Below are 18,211 nucleotides of genomic sequence, written 5' to 3' on the forward strand. Positions count from 1 at the left end.
CGTGTCCTTGGTTTAGCCACTGTAGGTTTATAAGCCGGTGGAAAATTTTCACCGGAGGGTTACAAATTCAAGACGCACATTTTCCAAGTTGTCTTCTGATGCACGGCCTGAGCCTTAGAGTAGGAGGAGTGGAGGTGGAGGAAGGTGAGAGGGAGAGAGAACATGAGTGTGTGTGTGTGAGAGAGAGAGAGAGAGAGAGAGAGAGAGAGAGAGAGTGTGTGTGTGTGTGTGTGTGTGTGTGTGTTGGAGGGGGGCTGTTGAAATTCCAGGTTAACCCTAATCTCCATCTCTGATCCAGGACAGTGCAGATGAACTTCCTTTGGGAAAACAGATGTTCTTGGCGCATGTGTTCTGGCTTTTTCATCGCGGGTGCTGCTACTGTCGCCAGCCTGAATCAGATGCTAGGTCTCAGGGGAAGACAGTGGAGGACGGCAGGGTTGGTGGCAGGTAGCAGCTGTGGGAATCGTACAGGGCTTGTTCCTTGGCCACGTAGCCTTCTCTCGGGGAAAGTACATTGGCATCAACCTCTCTAACAAGTTTCCCTTTCTGTTTTGTGTATGAATAGACTGAAGCCAAAAAGCTGTCCCATCTCTTTGATATCTGTGAGGCCTGAATAGCAAAGTTTAATGGAGTCATTTTGCCAGAAAGCCTAAAGCCCTGACGTTTACGTTACTGATGTTGATCTCTGCTCTTCCGTTAGGGAGCCTCCTTCATCTGTCCGTCAACCCACACGTACTGAGCACTGAGTACCTCCCGTACCCTAGCTTTCAGGGCACACCGTTGGTGTGGTCCGTTGTAAATGATGCCGTTGTGTCCATCAGTGCTGTAGGAATTCCTGAGGAGTCGGGAGGCAGTGGTTCTGGATGGCTTCCTGCCAGAGATAAGACTTGAACTTCGTTTTATTATTTATTTGTTTATTTTTAAAAGACATTTCTTTATTTATTTGACAGCACGTGAGAGCACAAGCAGGGGGAGCGACAGGCAAAGGGAGAAGCAGGCTCCCCGCTGAGCAGAGAGCCCACTATGGGGCTCCATCCCAGGCCCCTGGGATCATGACCTGAGCCGAAGGCAGGCGTGCCTTGAACTCAGTTTTAAAGGATGGGCTGGATGGCTCCAGGTCCAGCATTTTTAAAGCATGTTCCGTGCAACTTTACTTATCCCAGCAGCTTAGTAGGGAAAAAGGAGGTTTTGTGGTCAAATAGGTTTGGGAAGTAATGCATGTTATATTGTCCTCTTTAGAAAATGTTCCGTTTGGTTTAACCCAGCATTTTCCAAACATTTAACCCAAGAACCCTCTTTATTTTTTATCTAATGGAATGCACTGAAGGAAATTGCTGCTCTGTGCTGAGTCAAGGAGTCCAGATTGTGGGTGGGTAGGGAAGGTGGCTCTTTCAGGAGTCTGGGAGGAGACGAGCATCTCCCAAAGGCCCTGTAGGAGTCCCTGATCACAAACCAGCTCTCCAGAAAATGGGGGTGTTCACTTGGAAGAAGCCCGTTGTAATCCCATGAGAGAGGGAGGGAGGTACGTTCACGGTCTTGGCGTAGGTGCTGCTTACGCTTTGCAGGATGTCTGGCAGTGCAAGTTCTCTGGTTGTTGGGGCCTGCCCTGCCCTCCAGAAAGCGGGCTGAAAGCTGGAGATTCAGTAGAACCTGGAGGCTGAGGAACAAAAGACTCCTTTAATCAGTATCTCCAGCTGTAGTGGCCCAAGAAGGAAAGTCCGCTTTCTGACTTGAAGTGGGGCCGTTTACCCCTGAAACCGAAACCGCAGTTAGCCTCAGTGCCCAGGGCCAGGGGCCTGGGCTGTGTCAGAGCTCCCCCTGCCGCCTTCCTGCCCTCCTTGCTCTCTCAGCCTGTGGCTCGCCCCTGCAGTTTAAACAGACTAGCGCAGCAACAGCCCCTGAGCAGGAGTGTAGTCCCCGGGCGCCTGGGTGGCTCAGTTGGTTAAGCTTCTGATTCTTGATTTCGGCTCAGGTCATGATCTCAGGGTAGTCTCTGCTCAGCGGGGAGTTGGCTTAAGATTCTCTCTCTCTGTGTCTCCCCCCCCCCCACCGGCTCGCTCCTGGCTCTCTCTCTAATACATAAACAAAATCTTAAAAAAAAAAAAAAAAAAAGAGAGTGTCCCTTAGCTTTAGCCATCTCAGCCTTTAGTCTGTTGTATGTTGGGAATGTCCTCCTGTCTTTCAGTGCGCGGGCCTGTTTTCCCCCTTCCATCGTCTGTCTTATCCTGGCCTCATTTCCCTGTGGCTTCCTGACGTTTTGCAGTGGGGCCGTTCCAGACTGTTGAACCTAGCTTCCCCCTTCATCGGTGCTGCCATCTCTCCTCTCGACCCCTTCCCACAGAACTTTGTCATATTTACAGTTAGGGTGGCGGAATGCCATCTTTTTCAGAAGGACTGCACGCCTCAAGTTCCCACTTCTCTTCCACCGTACCAAATGGTATTTTGGTATCTTCTCCCCTCCCTCCAGCATCTGGTCAGGTTCCCTCCCAGATCCAGTGCAGACCAGGCCTGAAGGAATGGGAAGGTGCTATGTAATGGAGTAGCAAGGAGGGAAGAATTGCTAAGTCCTCCGGTTCTGATATTTGTTCTTTTTCTAGCCACGGCACTGACGAGGGGCAGCAAATCCTGCAACAGCCGGTGCCAGAGAGACTGAAATTTGTGTGCAGTTTTTTGCAAAGTAAGCAACTTTCTTTATCTAGCTGAGAAAGAGCTGCTTCCTCAACTCCTGGGGCTTCGGAAGTCCAGGGAAACCAGCTCACAGTGTGAGGAGGAGCGAAGGCTCAAGGCCGCTGGCGCTGTAGCACAGGGATGAGTACAGCTGTTTCCCTGGGTCTGACGATGCTGATGTCACTTAGGGAAGGAGAGTGTCCCTTCAGTCCCACAGCCCGTCTCTGAGATCCAGGTAGAGCCAGAGGGTCAGTTTTGGGGACTCATCACTTTGGGCTCTTGTCCCCCACCTACTGCAAGGAGTTGGAGAGGGACGGAGCCATGTTACCCTCTTCCCCTTGCAGGAGGAACATTGCCCCTGGATACCTTTGAATGAATTGCCTAGGCCGTGGGGGTGGAGCAGAGGCGGAGGCAGATTTAGGTGGAAGTCTTGGCCCTTCTGCTGTGACCTTTCTGGACATAGGTTCCTTGTCTATGAAATGGAGAGAACGATAATTGCTCCTAAGGTTGACGGAAAGCTAGCCCAGTGCTTGTCAGTCCCCTCCCTGGTGCAGTCATGGCCCACGGAGTCCTCATCTGTGACGCGGGAGCTGTGTGCCATCTCCCCCTCAAGAGAATTAAGGGAAAGGTGATACTAGATTGAGATAAAGCAGAGGTGTTGATAATTGGCATACCAGCATAAGAACCAGGTGTCCCTAGTCTCCTAGTCTGACTCAGCTTCAGGCTTCCTCTGTGACCTTACTTGGAATAAGACTCTAGAGTGACCTGGAATCTCTGGTCTCCTTCTCTGTGGTGCTGAGCCGGAGTTGATGAGGTGGGTGGGTGAGTGTAAGCAAGGTTGTGCCCCAGAGCTGCTCTGAATTCCTAGCCTGCTTTTTTTTTTTTTTTTTTTTTTAAAAACTTTCCCTGTAGTCCTTGGACTGACCTAGGGTAGAACTAACTTGGGTGGAAATGTGTATGTTGGGGAATAGAGGACATAGGAGTAAGGAGCCCTATGTCTCCTAGCCCCACCAGAGACAGTGATTTTGTTCTACTCTGAGGTGTTCTGATGATCTCAGGGATGGTGTCCAGGAAGTTCACCCTGTTTTCCACATTGTCGTCGTTACAGAAAACCGAAAACATCCCTCTTCTCCGGAATGCCTGGTGTCTGTGCAGAAGGTGATAGAGGGGTCAGAGCTGGAATTGGCCAAGGTACCTGGGGAATACCAGATGTGGGGTCGGAGGGTGGCACCAGAGGGAGCTGCTGGGCCTTCTCTTCACCCCAGGGAAGTCGTGGGTGCTTACTACTGTGGGCCTCGATGAAGACCTGGCTGGAATTAGGCCTCACCCAGCTGTCGTAGTCTTCTTTTTAGCTCAGTCTCCTTCATTCCCTGTCCTGTTCCTGAGTGCTGGCTGGTAAAGGGTAGCTTAAGCTTCATGATTAGGTTCCATGAGTTCAGGAGTGCACCAGGCTTTTTGCACAATCACGTGTCCTCAGTCAGGTGTTTCTGGGTGCAGTTAAGGGCAGGGACCTAGGGCTACATTCTAGGAACTTTGGAAGAGCCTCCAGAACAGCTCAGAGAGGGCAGCACTGAGGAGAGACAGCCCCGCTCAGTGACTGTGTCCCTGTCTGGCTTCTAGACGACCATGCTGCTCTTGTACCACTCCACCGTGGGCTCCAGAAGTCCCAGGGACTGGGGACAGTTTGAATACAAGATTCAGGTAAGTCCTGTGCCGCCTCCGCCTTAGCTCGTGGGCCTCGTCTGTGCTTTACCTCACTCCATTGCTTTTCTTTAAACAGCATATGGCATTGTTTTAAAGAATTATGTTGTGGGGGCGCCTGGGTGGCTCAGTCGTTAAGCGTCTGCCTTCGGCTCGGGGCGTGATCCCGGCGTTATGGGACCGAGCCCTGCATTGGGCTCCTCCGCTATGAGCCTGCTTCTCCCTCTCCCACTCCCCCTGCTTGTGTTCCCTCTCTCGCTGCCTGTCTCTCTCTCTCTCTGTCAAATAAATAAATAAAATCTTAAAAAAAAAATTATGTTGTGGTAATTCCAGCCATTCATTATAGAAAGTCTGGAAAATATTGAAAAGCACAAAAGAAGGAAATAACAGTTTCCAGTAATCCCCATCCCCAGAGATAACTGTTAACTTTCAAAGGATATACTTCCAAGTCCTTTTTTAAGTACATAGATTGAACTGTAGTTGTAATTGTACTGTCATGGGATAATATGCAGAAATTGTTCTCACGTTTGTGTTCCCCTGTGAGTGTGTGTATTTTTTCACAAACCGTCACTCCATTTGTCTCCTCCTTTCCTCTGATGGGAAGGATTAGTAAGAGAGAATGTCTTTGTCCACCATGACAGTCTAGCTCAGAGCGGTTACCTTCTCTCCCCCTCCTCTACTTGGTCCCTAAGTGAAGAGGAGTTGGTGCTTCTGCTTCATTATAGGGGGAATTGACCTGGTTTCCAGGAACTGTCATGTGGGTCCTGATGTTGGCTTTGCTTCCTGCCTGAGCAGCTGTCCTTTATTTCCGAGTAGGAGGAGCTGGGATGCCACAGGGGGTCATGGAGGTGACTGCGGGGGCAGTGTCCAGAGAGCTGTGGCCTTTCGCATAGTGGTGAAACGTGTTGAATCATCCCATTTTATACTCACTTAGTTCGTGGCTCCTATCTGAGGTTGGGGTTGTAGTGGCTTGGGAGGAATGGGTGGCTCCTCTTTCAGTCTTTTCTCTGCTCCAGGCTGGTCATAGACCCGGTGAAAACATAAATTCGCAAGGAGAAGGAACTATGTCAGGGTTGGCCAGAAAAATTAGATCAACTCTGTAAATTTGGAATTCGGACAGTGAAGGACAGATGTTAGAGCTGAGCTGGTGGATAAGCTTTGAATGAGCCCTGGAGGGTTCTTGGGTTCTCAGACAAAGAACAACAGTGAGGGTCGTTTAGAAGAGGGCGACATAGCTACGTATAAAAGCTTTCTGACTGCACTATTTCTTTGCCCCTTTTCTTCTCGGTGGTCAGGAGTGAAGTCAGATAGGGACTCTGTCTGACCCCCGATGCATCTTTAGAGGAGCTGAGGAGGTGAGGGCAAGCAGGGTCAACATGTCTCTGCTAGAATGTTCTCAGCTGGAATGTGGGACTTTATGCTTTGACAGGAAGACTGGGCTCCAGCAGGCTTCTGGGGCTGGCACGGCCAGTGTGGTGCCCTCCGTCTCTTCAGGCCTGACACTTCAGCAATGCTCCTTTTCTCTCTCTGTGGCCCAGGCTGAGTTAGCAGTCATTCTCAAGTTTGTGCTGGACCATGAGGATGGGCTGAACCTAAACGAGGACCTAGAGAACTTCTTGCAGAAAGGTAAGTAAGGCCCACTCCCGAGGATCCCCTTCTGTCTGAGCTGGGAACTGCTAGGGGGGTTTGTTTTAGCCTCCAACGCCAGGCACAGAGTCTGTGCTCAGGAAAAGTGTGTAATGGAATAGGTTGATTTCTGGGCCATGTTGCCATCTTCTCAGTTCCTATGGAGCTCTTCCTGGCTGGGACACGATAAGTGATCAAGTCTGCTGGTAGGTTGTCCTTGATCACCCCGCACATGCCTTTCCTGTTTTTTATTTTTTAAGCAATTGCTACTCTAGGCTTAGAAGCCGAGAGTAGCACCTAAAAGAAAGGCTTTTCCCCGCATGAAGCTCACGTTCTAGGTGGGAAGGCAGATACGTAGACCAGTAAGTAGCGTACCGGGGGGTGCTAGAACGGAGAGGCGCCCCATCTACCAGCTGTGTGCTGGACGCACGGGAGAAGGGGCGGGAGCTCCACGTGTCTTCCGACGAAGAGGCTGTCTCGTGAGGACAGGTGTAAGAAGTGGCTCTAGGAGGGCTCTCTTCCAGCCACTGAATTTGATGTTCCTCATGTTCAAGTTCCTCTTCAGCCCTTCGAATGGAGATGCTGGAGGTGTGAGTCTAGAGTGGAGGCGAGGGCTCTGGGCCAGGGTGTGGGTTTGCCAGTCAGCGCGTGGATGGCCACTGAAGCCGTGGACACTGCGGGCAGAGCAGGGAGGCCCCATCCGAATTCTGGGAGCTTAGAGGCTGGGGGGAGAAGGGAGGGAGATGAGGAATGGGTAGGAGTGGGCGAGCTGTGTGAAGGTGGTCGGGGGAGCTGGGGGGTGGGCAGAGGTTTTGAGAAGGAGGTGGTGCTGGCAGTGTGCAAGATTTCAGAATGGAGGAGTTCAGGAAGGAGGCCAGTGGCTCAGACCTGAGCAGTTGCTGGGCTGAGAGGAGATCTTGCTCGGGGCCACTCCCAGGCCGCCTCTGCAGTGCTGGGTGCGGGGTAAAGCATGAGCACTGGACGACCGGGGGAAGCAGAAGCCGCTTGCTTGACAGGGCTTAGTGCCACTGACCTCTGGATAATCCAGACGCTGCGGTTCAGCTTCTGCCCAGTGGCCTCCCTCTGTCACTTACGTAGAAGTGTCTGTGGATTCACTTCCTCTGAGGCAAGTTCTCAAATTGTATAAAGGTGTCAATCTGTTCACCTTCTTACTAACCTTTATGTGGTTGGTTTGCTTCTTCCCCTAGCTCCTGTCCCTTCTCCTTGCTCCAGCACCGTCTCTGAAGAGCTGTCCCCACCCAGCCACCAGGCCAAAAGGGAGGTTCGCTTCCTGGAGCTACAGAAGGTTGCCTCTTCCAGTGGGAACAAGTACGCGCGGCGCCTCCTCTCCTGGGGCCTCAGCATCCGGTCCTCAGACCCTGCAGTCTAGGGGCTAACACTTCACCAGCCTGTTAGGTCATCACACAGTGCTTGGGGTACCTTGTAGATGTTGTCAGCTGCCCCAGTACTAATTAGGGGAGTTGGTTGGGATCCATTTTTGGCGGAAGGCCTTCCTCAAAGGCTGTTCCCTGTTCATGGAATTCCTTTCTTCCATGGAGACTCTGCTAAAGTCCCTTCTCTCAGTGCAGCTCTGCAGAGGCAAGATTTTTTTTGACAAAGAAGTTAAGGCTTGGAGAAGGGAGAAGAACAGTTTTCTCAAGGTCGTGTCGTGAGGCAGGAGGTGGCACTGCACACAGAGCTGAGGTGTTTGGCCTCCCAGCCGGTGCTCCCAGCCCTAGAGCCCTGCTCACCCATCCCCGCCTGGTGCTCTTCCCTCAGCCCTCCCTTTCCAGGCGCTGACCATGGCATCTGGGCCATCTCCTTCTTCAGCTTCCTCTCAGGTTCTCCAGCCTCCCCCATGGGCGACATCCTGCAGACTCCGCAATTCCAGATGAGACGGCTGAAGAAGCAGCTTGCGGATGAGAGAAATAATAGAGATGAGCTGGAGCTGGAGCTGGCCGAGAACCGCAAGCTCCTCACTGAGAAGGGTAGGCATCTTGTGCGCTGGCGGGCGAGGTGTGAATGAGCAGTGTTTGGGATTTTCATCCAGGGAAGTGCTGGGCTTGTGTGAGGAACGGCCCCTCATTCCATGTTGTCCGTTCTGCTGGCCGTGGCCTGAGCCAGTCAGGCTGACCTCCTGGAAGCAGGTTCTGCCCTTGCCATCATCCTTCTTTCCCTTAGATTGCATGCCGCCCCCTCCTCCTCTCTTCCCCAGAGTTCTGTGCTGACTCTCCCCTCCTCTCCCCTCCCCTCCCCTCCCCCCGGGCAGACGCACAGATAGCGGTGATGCAGCAGCGCATTGACCGCCTGGCTCTGCTGAACGAGAAGCAGGCGGCCAGCCCGCTGGAGCCCCGGGAGCTTGAGGAGCTCCGTGGCAAGAACGAGAGGTAGGAGTCTCCCTGCTTTCTTCCCAGCTCCCCACCCCACCCTGCACCCTCGGGGTGGGGGGGGTAGGTGCTACTGTCTTTTCTAACTGCTCCCCGCCCTCACAGCCTCACTGTGCGTCTCCATGAAACTCTGAAGCAATGCCAGGACCTGAAGACTGAGAAGAGCCAGATGGATCGCAAAATTAACCAGCTTTCTGAGGAGAATGGGGAGCTCTCCTTTAAGGTGAGTGTTGGAGGGGGAGTCTGTCCCCGCCTGGAGGCCCGTTGGGGCTGAGTTGGTCTGGAGGATTCTCCAAGAGAGGGTTGAGAAGAAGGTCGTGGCACCTGTCCTGTGCTTCAGTCTTTCCAGACACCTGCATACCTTGGCCCTTTCCTTGTCCCATAATTGGCTGTGGCCCTGATTTTTGAGTCTCGAGTTAAAGATGTGATTTGTTGTAATTGGTTTGAGGCGCGTTAGAAGGATAGTCGGACACCTGCAGCCCCTGGAGTTGGGGAAACACACAGCAGTGGTGGTACTGGCTTTGACCTTGGGTGACAGGGACTCCTGCTTGTCTGTCTCAGCTCCGGGAGTTTGCCAGTCACCTGCAGCAACTACAGGGTGCCCTTAACGACCTGACAGAAGAGCACAGCAAGGCCACTCGAGAGTGGGTGGAGAAACAGGCCCATCTCGAGAAGGAGCTCAGCACGGCCGTGCAGGACAAGGTAAGCCCTCTGCTTTGAGGAGCCAGGGCCACGGTCTTGACTACCCGTTCACGGCTGAATTCCATTTACCACTCTATTCTTTGGGGCCTTTGGGAAGTAAGCTGACTCCTCCTCAAGGTTTAATAGTGCACTGTAACAGGGAGATCGTGGGCTTACGTCCAGTGCACCTTTGAGTCCTGTCTTCGCTGTTTACAAGGTGTGGGATCTCAGAGGAGTTACTTGACCTCTTTTCTGTCTAAGCATGCTCTCTGTAAGGTGGGAAAAATAATTAGCTGCCTCATCACCCGTTGTCGGATACGTTATACAAAGTGCCGGGCACGGCGTGTGGTGCGAAGTAAGTTTTCAGTGAGTTCGGTACTGTTAGGATTGTTTTAAGATTTTATTTTTGGGGCACCTGGGTGGCTCAGTCGGTTAAGTGTCTGACTCTTGGTTTCAGCTCAGGTCATGGTCTTAGGGTGGTGAGATCGAGCCCTGCATTGGGCTTCTTGCTCAGCACAGAGTTTGCTTGAGAGTTGACCTCCCTCCCTCTATCCCTCCAACTCGTGCTCTCTCGCTCTCTCAAATAATCTTAAAAAAATGTATCTATCTATATCTATATCTACCTTATAGATCGACCTATATATATATCTGTATAATTTCTACACCCAGCATGGGGTTCGAGTTACAACCCTGAGATCAAGAGTTGACTGAGCCCACTAGATGCCCCACTATTATTTTTATTGCTATTTTTAAGAACCTAGTTCTACCATTTATTAACCCTGTAGCCCTAGGGCAAGACACTTAACATCTGAGCTTCAGATCTTGCTCCGCAAAAGAAGGATAGTAATAGCTACGATGAGGAATTCAGAGAGAGAGCCCAGCACGATCCTGGCCCTGGCTTAGTGAACAGTGGGGAGTGGGGCTGGGGGACAGGGCTGGAAGGTGCTATGGCTGCTGCTTTTGATGCCCAGGCAGGCTGGGGATATGTGTGTGTGTGTGTGTGTGTGTGTGTGTACACATATATGAATATATATATGTGTGTGTGTGTGTACACATATATGAATATATATATGTGTGTGTGTGTACACATATATGAATATATATATGTGTGTGTGTGTACACATATATGAATATATATATGTGTGTGTGTGTACACATATATGAATATATATGTGTGTGTGTACACATATATGAATATATATATGTGTGTGTGTACACATATATGAATATATATGTGTGTGTACACATATATGAATATATATATGTGTGTGTACACATATATGAATATATATATGTGTGTGTGTGTACACATATGAATATATATGTGTGTGTGTACACATGAATATATATGTGTGTGTGTACACATATATGAATATATGTGTGTGTGTGTACACATATATGAATATATATGTGTGTGTATACACATATATGAATATATATGTGTGTGTACACATATATGAATATATATGTGTGTGTGTACACATGTATGAATATATGTGTGTGTGTACACATGTATGAATATATATATGTGTGTACACATATATGAATATATATATATGTGTGTGTGTGTACACATATATGAATATATATATGTATATGTGTGTGTATGTGTGTGTGTGTACACATATATGAATATATATGTGTGTGTACACATATATGAATATATATATGTGTGTGTGTGTACACATATATGAATATATATATGTGTGTGTGTGTACACATATATGAATATATATATGTGTGTGTGTACACATATATGAATATATATATATGTATGTGTGTGTATACACATATATGAATATATATATATATTTATAGCGTATATATTTTTATGTATTTTTTAAGAAAGACTTTTTTAAAAGATTTTATTTATTTATTGGACAAAGAGAGATACAGCGGGAGAGGGAACACGAGCAGGGGCAGAGGGAGAGGGAGAAGCAGGCTTCCCGCTGAGCAGGGAGCCCAATGCAGGGCCTGACCCCAGGACCCTGGGATCATGAGCTAAGCTGAAGGCAGACGCCTAACGACTGAGCCACTTAGGTGCCCCAAGATTTCCTTTTTTTCTTTTTTTTAAAGATTTATTTATTTTAGAGCACAAGCAAGCACGGGGAGAGGGGCAGAGGGAGAGAAAGAATCTCAGACTCCTCACTGAGCAGGGAGCCTGATGTGGGGCTTAATCTCCCGACCCCGAGGTCATGATCTAAGCCGAAATCAGGAGTTGGACACTTAACTGACTGAGCCACCCAAGCGTGGCTGGGGGTATTTCTGAGCTGGTGAGTGAGTGGATAATCTGGGAGCCAAGACTTGTCTGAGGAAGGGTATATAGTAAGGAAATTTTTTTTTTTTGTAAGTAAGGAAATCTGAAGTAAACTCAGCGGCCTGGAAGAAGACATTAACAGGTCATGTGATTTAATTCAGCCCTGAAATTAGGGCTAGAAAGTCAGGTCCCTCATGATCCCAGGTCCATGGTTTCCGCGTTTTTCCCAAGGTCGGCAAAAGGGGATCTTGATAACAGGGTGGTAGGGCTCCATATGTTGTTGGCGACCTAGTGCCTGTTCTGTCTCTGTTCACATGAGGCTCTTGTTTACCTTCAGAAATGCCTTGAAGAAAAGAATGAAATCCTTCAGGGAAAACTTTCACAGCTGGAAGAACATTTGGCCCAGCTGCGGGAGAACGCACCCCGGGAGAAGGGCGAAGTGTTGGGGGACGTCTTGCAGGTAGGAACGCACAGGAGCAGCGGCGAAGACAGTTCTCACAGGTGCTGTGGTGATCGAGGAGTCACGCTGGTTCTCGTTTGTCTCTTTATCTCACCAGATGGAAACCCTGAAGCAAGAGGCAGCCTCTCTTGCCGCAGACAACACCCAGCTCCAAGCCAGGGTGGAGGCGCTGGAGGCTGAGCAGGGCCAACGGGAAGCCAAGCTGCTTGCCGAGCGGGGCCGCTTCGAAGAAGAAAAGCAGCAGCTGGCCGGCCTCATTGCCGAGCTGCAGGGCTCCCTGTCCAACCTCAGCCAGACGAAGGACGAGCTGGAGCAGGCCTCTCAGGCTCAGGGGGCCCGGCTGTCTGCCCAGGTGGCCACGCTGACTTCGGAGCTCACCACCCTCAATGCCACTCTCCAGCAGCAGGATCAAGAATTGGCCGGCCTGAAGCAGCAGGCCAAACAGGAGCAGGCCCAGCTCGCACAGACCCTCCAGCAGCAAGAACAGGCCTCCCAGGGCCTTCGCCAGCAGGTGGAGCAGCTGAGCAGCAGCCTGAAGCAAAAGGAGCAGCAGTTGGCGGAAGCCGCCCAGGAGCAGGAGGCGGCCAGGCGAGACCATGCCCAGCGACTGGCCACTGCCGTCGAGGAGCGGCAGTCTTCTTTAAAGCAGAGGGATTCGGCCCTCCAGCAGCTGGAAGCGTTGGAGAAGGAGAAGACTGCCAAGCTAGAGGTCCTGCAACAGCAACTTCAGGCCGCTAATGAAGCCCAGGACAGCGCCCAGGCCTCGGTGATTCAGGCCCAGCAGGAGAAGGCAGAGCTGAGCCAGAAGGTGGAGGAACTCCGTGCCTGTGTTGAGGCAGCCCGCCAGGAGCAGCGTGAGGCCCAGGCCCAGGTGGCAGAGCTAAAGGTCCAGCTGAGGTCCGAGCAGCAGAAAGCAACCGAGAGAGAAAGGGTGGCCCAGGAGAAGGGCCAGCTCCAGGAGCAGGTCCGGGCTCTTGAGGAGTCCTTGAAGATCACCAAGGGCAGCCTGGAAGAGGAGAAGCGCAGGGCCTCAGACGCCCTGGAGGAGCAGCAGCGTCACATCTCCAAGCTGGAGGCAGAGACCCGGTGTCTGGTGGAACAGCATAAGCAGGAACGGAAGGAGCTAGAAGAAGAGAGGGCTGGGCGCAAGGGGCTGGAGGCCCGATTACGGCAGCTGGGGGAGGCCCATGAGGTCGAGATGGAAGCCCTGCGGCGGGAGCTGGCAGAGGCCATAGCCTCCCAGCGTGAGGCGGAGGGTGAGTGTGAACAGCTTGCCAAGGAGGTGGCCACCTGGCGCGAGCGGTACGAGGACAGCCAGCAAGAGGAGGCACAGTACGGTGCCATGTTCCAGGAACAGCTGATGACCCTGAAGGAGGAATGCGAGAAGGCCCGCCAGGAACTACAGGAGGCCAAGGAGAAGGTGGCAGGGATCGAGGCCCACAGCGAGCTCCAGATCAGCCGGCAGCAGAGTGAGGTGGCTCAGCTTCATGCCGACCTGGCCAGAGCCCTCCAGCAGGTCCGGGAGAAGGAGGTCAGGGCCCAGAAGCTGGCAGACGACCTCTCCGCTCTGCAGGAGAAGATGGCTGCCACCGGCAAGGAGGTGGCCCGCCTCGAGGCCTTGGTGCGCAAGGCAGGAGAGCAGCAGGGAACAGCCTCCCGTGAGCTACTCAAGGAGCCGCTGAGGGCAGGAGACAGAGAGGCAGAGTGGCCGGAAGAGCAGCAGGGACGCCAGTTCTGCAGCACGCAGGCGGCACTGCAGGCCATGGAGCGGGAGGCCGAGCAGATGGGCAGTGAACTGGAGAGGCTGCGGGCTGCGCTGATCGAGAGCCAGGGCCAGCAGCAGGAGGAGCGTGGGCAGCAGGAGAGGGAGGTGGCTCGCCTGACCCAGGAGCGGGGCCGGGCCCAGGCCGATCTCGCCCTGGAGAAGGCCGCCAAGGCAGAGCTGGAGATGCGGCTGCAGAATGCCCTCAATGAGCAGCGTGTGGAGTTCGCGACCCTGCAGGAAGCCCTGGCCCACGCCCTGAGGGAAAAGGAAGGGAAGGACCAGGAGCTGGCGAAGCTTCGTGGGCAGGAGGCAGCCCAGAGAACAGAGCTGGGGGAGCTGCAGCAGACTGTGCAGCGACTGAGGGAACAGCTGGCCAAGAAAGAGGAGGAGCGCCAGCAGTCTCTCGGGCCGGCCGGTGGGGAAGACCCTTCTGGGTCAGGAGCGCAGTCGGAGTCTCCAGGAAAGAGCGCGCGAAAAGGCCCTGAGCTCGAGGCTCTGCGGGCGGAGGTGAGCAAGCTGGAGCGGCAGTGCCGGGAGCACCAGGAGAAGGCCTCCGGCCTGGAGCGCAGCCTGGAGCGTGAGCGCGCCTCCCGCGCGGAGCAGGCCGGGGCCCTGGAGGCTTTGCAGGGCCGGTTAGAGGAGAAGGCCCAGGAGCTGGGGCGCAGTCAGGACACCTTAGCCACAGCCCAAAGGGAGCTGGCCACCCTCCGCGCCAAGGCCCAAGACCATAGCAAGGCTGAGGACGAGTGGAAGACCCAAGTGGCCCGGGGCCAGCAGGAGGCTGAGAGGAAAAACAGCCTCATCAGCAGCTTGGAGGAGGAGGTGTCCATCCTGAATCGCCAGGTCCTGGAGAAAGAGGGGGAGAGCAAGGAGTTGAAGCGGCTGGTCGTAGCGGAATCGGAGAAGAGCCAGAAGCTGGAGGAGAGGCTGCGTCTGCTCCAGGCAGAGACCGCCAGCAATAGTGCCAGGGCCGCCGAGCGCAGCTCTGCGCTGCGGGAGGAGGTCCAGAGCCTCCGGGAGGAGGCAGAGAAACAGCGGGTGGCTTCGGAGAGCCTCCGGCAGGAGCTGGCCTCGCAGGCAGAGCGAGCGGAGGAGCTGGGCCAAGAATTAAAGACATGGCAGGAGAAGTTCTTCCAGAAGGAGCAGGCCCTCTCTGCCCTGCAGCTGGAGCACACCAGCACGCAGGCGCTCGTGAGCGAGCTGCTGCCCGCTAAACACCTGTGCCAGCAGCTGCAGGCCGAGCAGGCAGCGGCTGAGAAGCGCCACCGGGACGAGCTGGAGCAGAGCAAGCAGGCGGCTGGTGGGCTGCGGGCAGAGCTGATGCGGGCCCAGCGGGAGCTCGGGGAGCTGGGGCCCCTGCGGCAGAAGGTGGCGGAGCAAGAGCGGGCGGCGCAGCAGCTGCGGGCTGAGAAGGCCAGCTACGCGGAGCAGCTGAGCATGCTGAAGAAGGCTCATGGCCTGCTGGCAGAGGAGAACCGGGGGCTGGGCGAGCGGGCCAGCCTTGGCCGGCAGTATCTGGAAGTGGAGCTGGACCAGGCCAGGGAGAAGTATGGCCAAGAGCTGGCAGCTGTGCGTGCTGACGCTGAGACCCGTCTGGCTGAGATGCAGCGGGAAGCACAGAACACGGCCCGGGAGCTGGAGGTGATGACTGCCAAGTATGAGGGTGCCAAGGTCAAGGTCCTGGAGGAGAGGCAGCGGTTCCAGGACGAGAGGCAGAAACTCACTGCCCAGGTAAGATGCCCAGCTCAGCCTCGCCCCCAGAGATCGGACCTGAGAGAAGGGACGATGTCCCCTTCTGTCTTGTCTCCCCTCGCTCGCAGGGTGGCTGGTAGTGTTCAAGTACGTTGCCCCCTACTGTCCTAAAGAAAATACCAGTAGTTTCCTCCTCCCTGAAAGCTCTGTTCCTGGAGAGTCGAGTTGTGAAGGCCATCAGCCTGTTCTAGAAGCACATGGTCCTAGGCAGGTGTGCCTGCAGTGGAGACCCTAGGAGCTGCTGGGGACTAGAGTGAGCCAAACTGGCATTTAAAAAAATTACTACAAGTCGCATTCCTTGGAGGGAAGTCTCAGAGCCTCAGTGAGATCAGCCTGGCGGTAGGGCTAGCATCCCTCCTGCCCCCATCTCACCCTGTCTCCGTTGCCCCTCCCCCGTGCACAGGTGGAGCAGCTAGAGGTATTTCAGAGAGAGCAAACTAAGCAGGTAAAGCCTGGGGTCCCCGATAAATGCTGGCTGCTTAAGCGGTGACCCGTCTCAGTGCATGACCCCGGCCGCAGCTTGCCTCCGCCGCTCCCGTTGCGAACTGTTTGTGAAGGGGGCAGGGTCAAGCCATGGAGTCCAGGCCCGGGCTGCCCAGGAGTGCGGTGTGCTGGGCCCTCTCTCGGGCCTCATCCCACCCAGCCCAGGTCGGCGTCCCCATCCTTCTGTCCCTTCTCTCCTCTGGCTGTCAGAGATGAGGGGTAGGGTAGGCTTCATCTTTCCCAGGTCCGAACTGGTGACCAGCATTCCTTGGGATTCCCAAATCTCCAAGTTCTGTTCCAAAATTGAGTGCCAAACTAAGAGGAGCGGCAGTGACCCTGGGCCTAGTTTAACCCAGCCCCCTTCTTTCCCGCCGAAGCCGTAAAGGTGATAAGAAAGCAGCCCTCACAGGTCAGGGAGGGCTGTGAGCACAGGACAGCTGCCCATCACCCCTGGGGCTTTAACCCCAAGCATGAACTAGAGCTGTCTGGGAACAGGAAGGCCAGGCTTGACGGGAGACAGGAGGTGGGCCGGCCTGGCTGCTGGGCCCTCACAGGGATCTCCCTGTGCTGCCCTAGACGGCAAGGCTACCGGGCTGGTATTTAGCGGGAGCACCGTCTCTCCAGCACCCCTCCTACTCAGTCACCTGGGGCCTGCTGAGGAACCGGGCCCTCCTCTCCTTCCATCGCCGCCTCCAGGGAGCCTGAGACGATGGGGACGTTGAGACCGAATAGCAAACAGTCGGCAATGGAGCTCTTGCCTCTCGTCTGTCGGTTCCTGCTTGAGCTCCCGGAACGCCTGGAGGAGCCAGCAGTGCTCGTGGCTGTTAGGCTCCCTCTCGACCCCTCCCTCCCTCTGCTCCTCTCCTCTGTGGGAGTGGGGTGGGCTTGGGGTAGAAGGGCTGCCCCTGGTCTTGTCCGGCCGTCCGCTTCCCAGTGCTAACCCCAGCGGCCACGTTGCGAGCACCAGCCCTAACAGCCTATGGAGATTGGGAAGAGGTCTGAGCATCTGTGGGCCTTGGCAGTTTTGGGGAGGAGGGTTGGGTGTTCATTACTGTCTGCTAGAATTACAGACTCGGTCCCCTGTTCCTGTCCCCAACCCGGGAAGGCTGGGGCTAGGAATAGTGGCAGTAGTAGCGTGGTAGTGGGGTGTCAGCTCCCCAGACTCAGTTTGGGTTGAGCCTGGAGGCTGCAGGCTGGGGACAGAGGCAGGCGTGGGCAGATGACTCTGGCAGCCCCTGCTTATGGGGTCACCTCACTCAGGTCCTGCCAACCAGCCTAAGCAGCAGGCTCTTCCCTAATTGGAGGCCAGAGAAAGGACCCGTTTCTTCTAGGAACACTGGGGATTTATCCGGGGAAAGCTCCTAAGGTCTCTGGACATCCAGGGGAAGGCCTCCTGAGTTTTGCCTTCTCTTCCTCCCCTGCTCCAGGTGGAAGAACTGAGTAAGAAGTTAGCTGACCATGACCAAGCCAGCAAGGTGCAGCAGCAGAAGCTCAAGGTAGGATACAGTGGGGGAGGGAAGGTGCTCTGTAAGCCCTCGGGCTGTGGTGGGCGTGGGGCAGAGGAGGGCCTCACAGCCGCACACCTGCCTGCGGCTCAGGGGCCCTTGCGTGCACCTTCTTGGCGCTCTCGAGGGAAGACGAGAACGACGCCCATCCCTCAGACCTTCATTCTCCACTACAGTAGCTCCTCGTCCTGTGTGGTTTAATTACAAATTCAGCTTCTCAGTCACGCTAGCTTCATTTCTCTTGCTTAGTAGCTACGTATGGCGAGGGCTGCCAGATTGGACAGGCAGATACAGAACACTTCCATCACTGTAGAATGTTTTTTTGGACAGCACTTCTCTAGACAGCCTAGCCTCGAGGAGTGTCATCAGCATTTGATATTACAGTGCAACCTAATGTATTTTTTAAAGATTTTATTTGACAGCGTGAGAGAACACAAGCGGGGGGGGGGAGGGCAGAGGGAGACGGAGAAGCAGACTCCTCTCTGAGCGGGAAGCCCGATACAGGGCTGGAGCCCAGGACCCTGGGATCATGACCTGAGCTGAAGGCAGACACTAAACCGACTGAGCCACCCAGGTGTCCCGGCCACTTAATATTCTTAATACTTTCAGCAATGTCACCTTCTTTGGTTTAATATCTGCTTTTTCAGAGTTCAGGCTTCACAGCTTTTACCAGGGGCAGAGGAATTAGGCACCGGGGGACCTGGGACTCACTAAAGCCCTGGTGGGTCACAGGAGTTGGTGGGAGCGCAGAGCTTCGTTTCCCTCAGCGCCCTTCCATGCCATCACTGTGTGATAACATGCTCATCGGGGCGCCTGGGTGGCACAGGCGGGTAAGGGTCTGACTCTTGGTTTAGGTTCAGGTCGTGATCTCAGGGTCATGAGATTGAGCCCCATGGCAGGCGCTGCGCTCAGGGTGGAGGCTGTTTG

At 54.1% G+C, this 18,211-nt stretch overlaps 1 protein-coding gene across 12 annotated transcripts in view; it reads left to right on the top strand.

Annotated features, from left to right (window-relative positions):
- The window catches only part of NUMA1 (nuclear mitotic apparatus protein 1), a 66,984-nt gene that overhangs the window by 41,349 nt on the left and 7,424 nt on the right, over positions 1-18,211 (top strand). For 7 of the 12 annotated variants that reach the window (XM_044390908.3, XM_048217094.2, XM_044390909.3 and 4 more), the window contains exons 4-16: positions 2,598-2,677; positions 3,776-3,858; positions 4,288-4,368; positions 5,907-5,994; positions 7,203-7,323; positions 7,825-7,982; positions 8,264-8,381; positions 8,487-8,604; positions 8,943-9,083; positions 11,657-11,779; positions 11,877-15,275; positions 15,700-15,741; positions 17,207-17,275. In XM_044390908.3, the coding sequence (XP_044246843.3) occupies positions 2,598-2,677; positions 3,776-3,858; positions 4,288-4,368; positions 5,907-5,994; positions 7,203-7,323; positions 7,825-7,982; positions 8,264-8,381; positions 8,487-8,604; positions 8,943-9,083; positions 11,657-11,779; positions 11,877-15,275; positions 15,700-15,741; positions 17,207-17,275 (4,621 nt within the window). The remainder of the gene's footprint in view (positions 1-2,597; positions 2,678-3,775; positions 3,859-4,287; positions 4,369-5,906; positions 5,995-7,202; positions 7,324-7,824; positions 7,983-8,263; positions 8,382-8,486; positions 8,605-8,942; positions 9,084-11,656; positions 11,780-11,876; positions 15,276-15,699; positions 15,742-17,206; positions 17,276-18,211) is intronic. The other 5 variants (XM_048217097.2, XM_048217098.2, XM_048217095.2 and 2 more) reach the window with 1 other exon arrangement.

Source organism: Ursus arctos, unplaced genomic scaffold, assembly GCF_023065955.2.
Source record: "Ursus arctos isolate Adak ecotype North America unplaced genomic scaffold, UrsArc2.0 scaffold_22, whole genome shotgun sequence".
In the NCBI taxonomy this organism is placed as follows: domain Eukaryota; kingdom Metazoa; phylum Chordata; class Mammalia; order Carnivora; family Ursidae; genus Ursus; species Ursus arctos.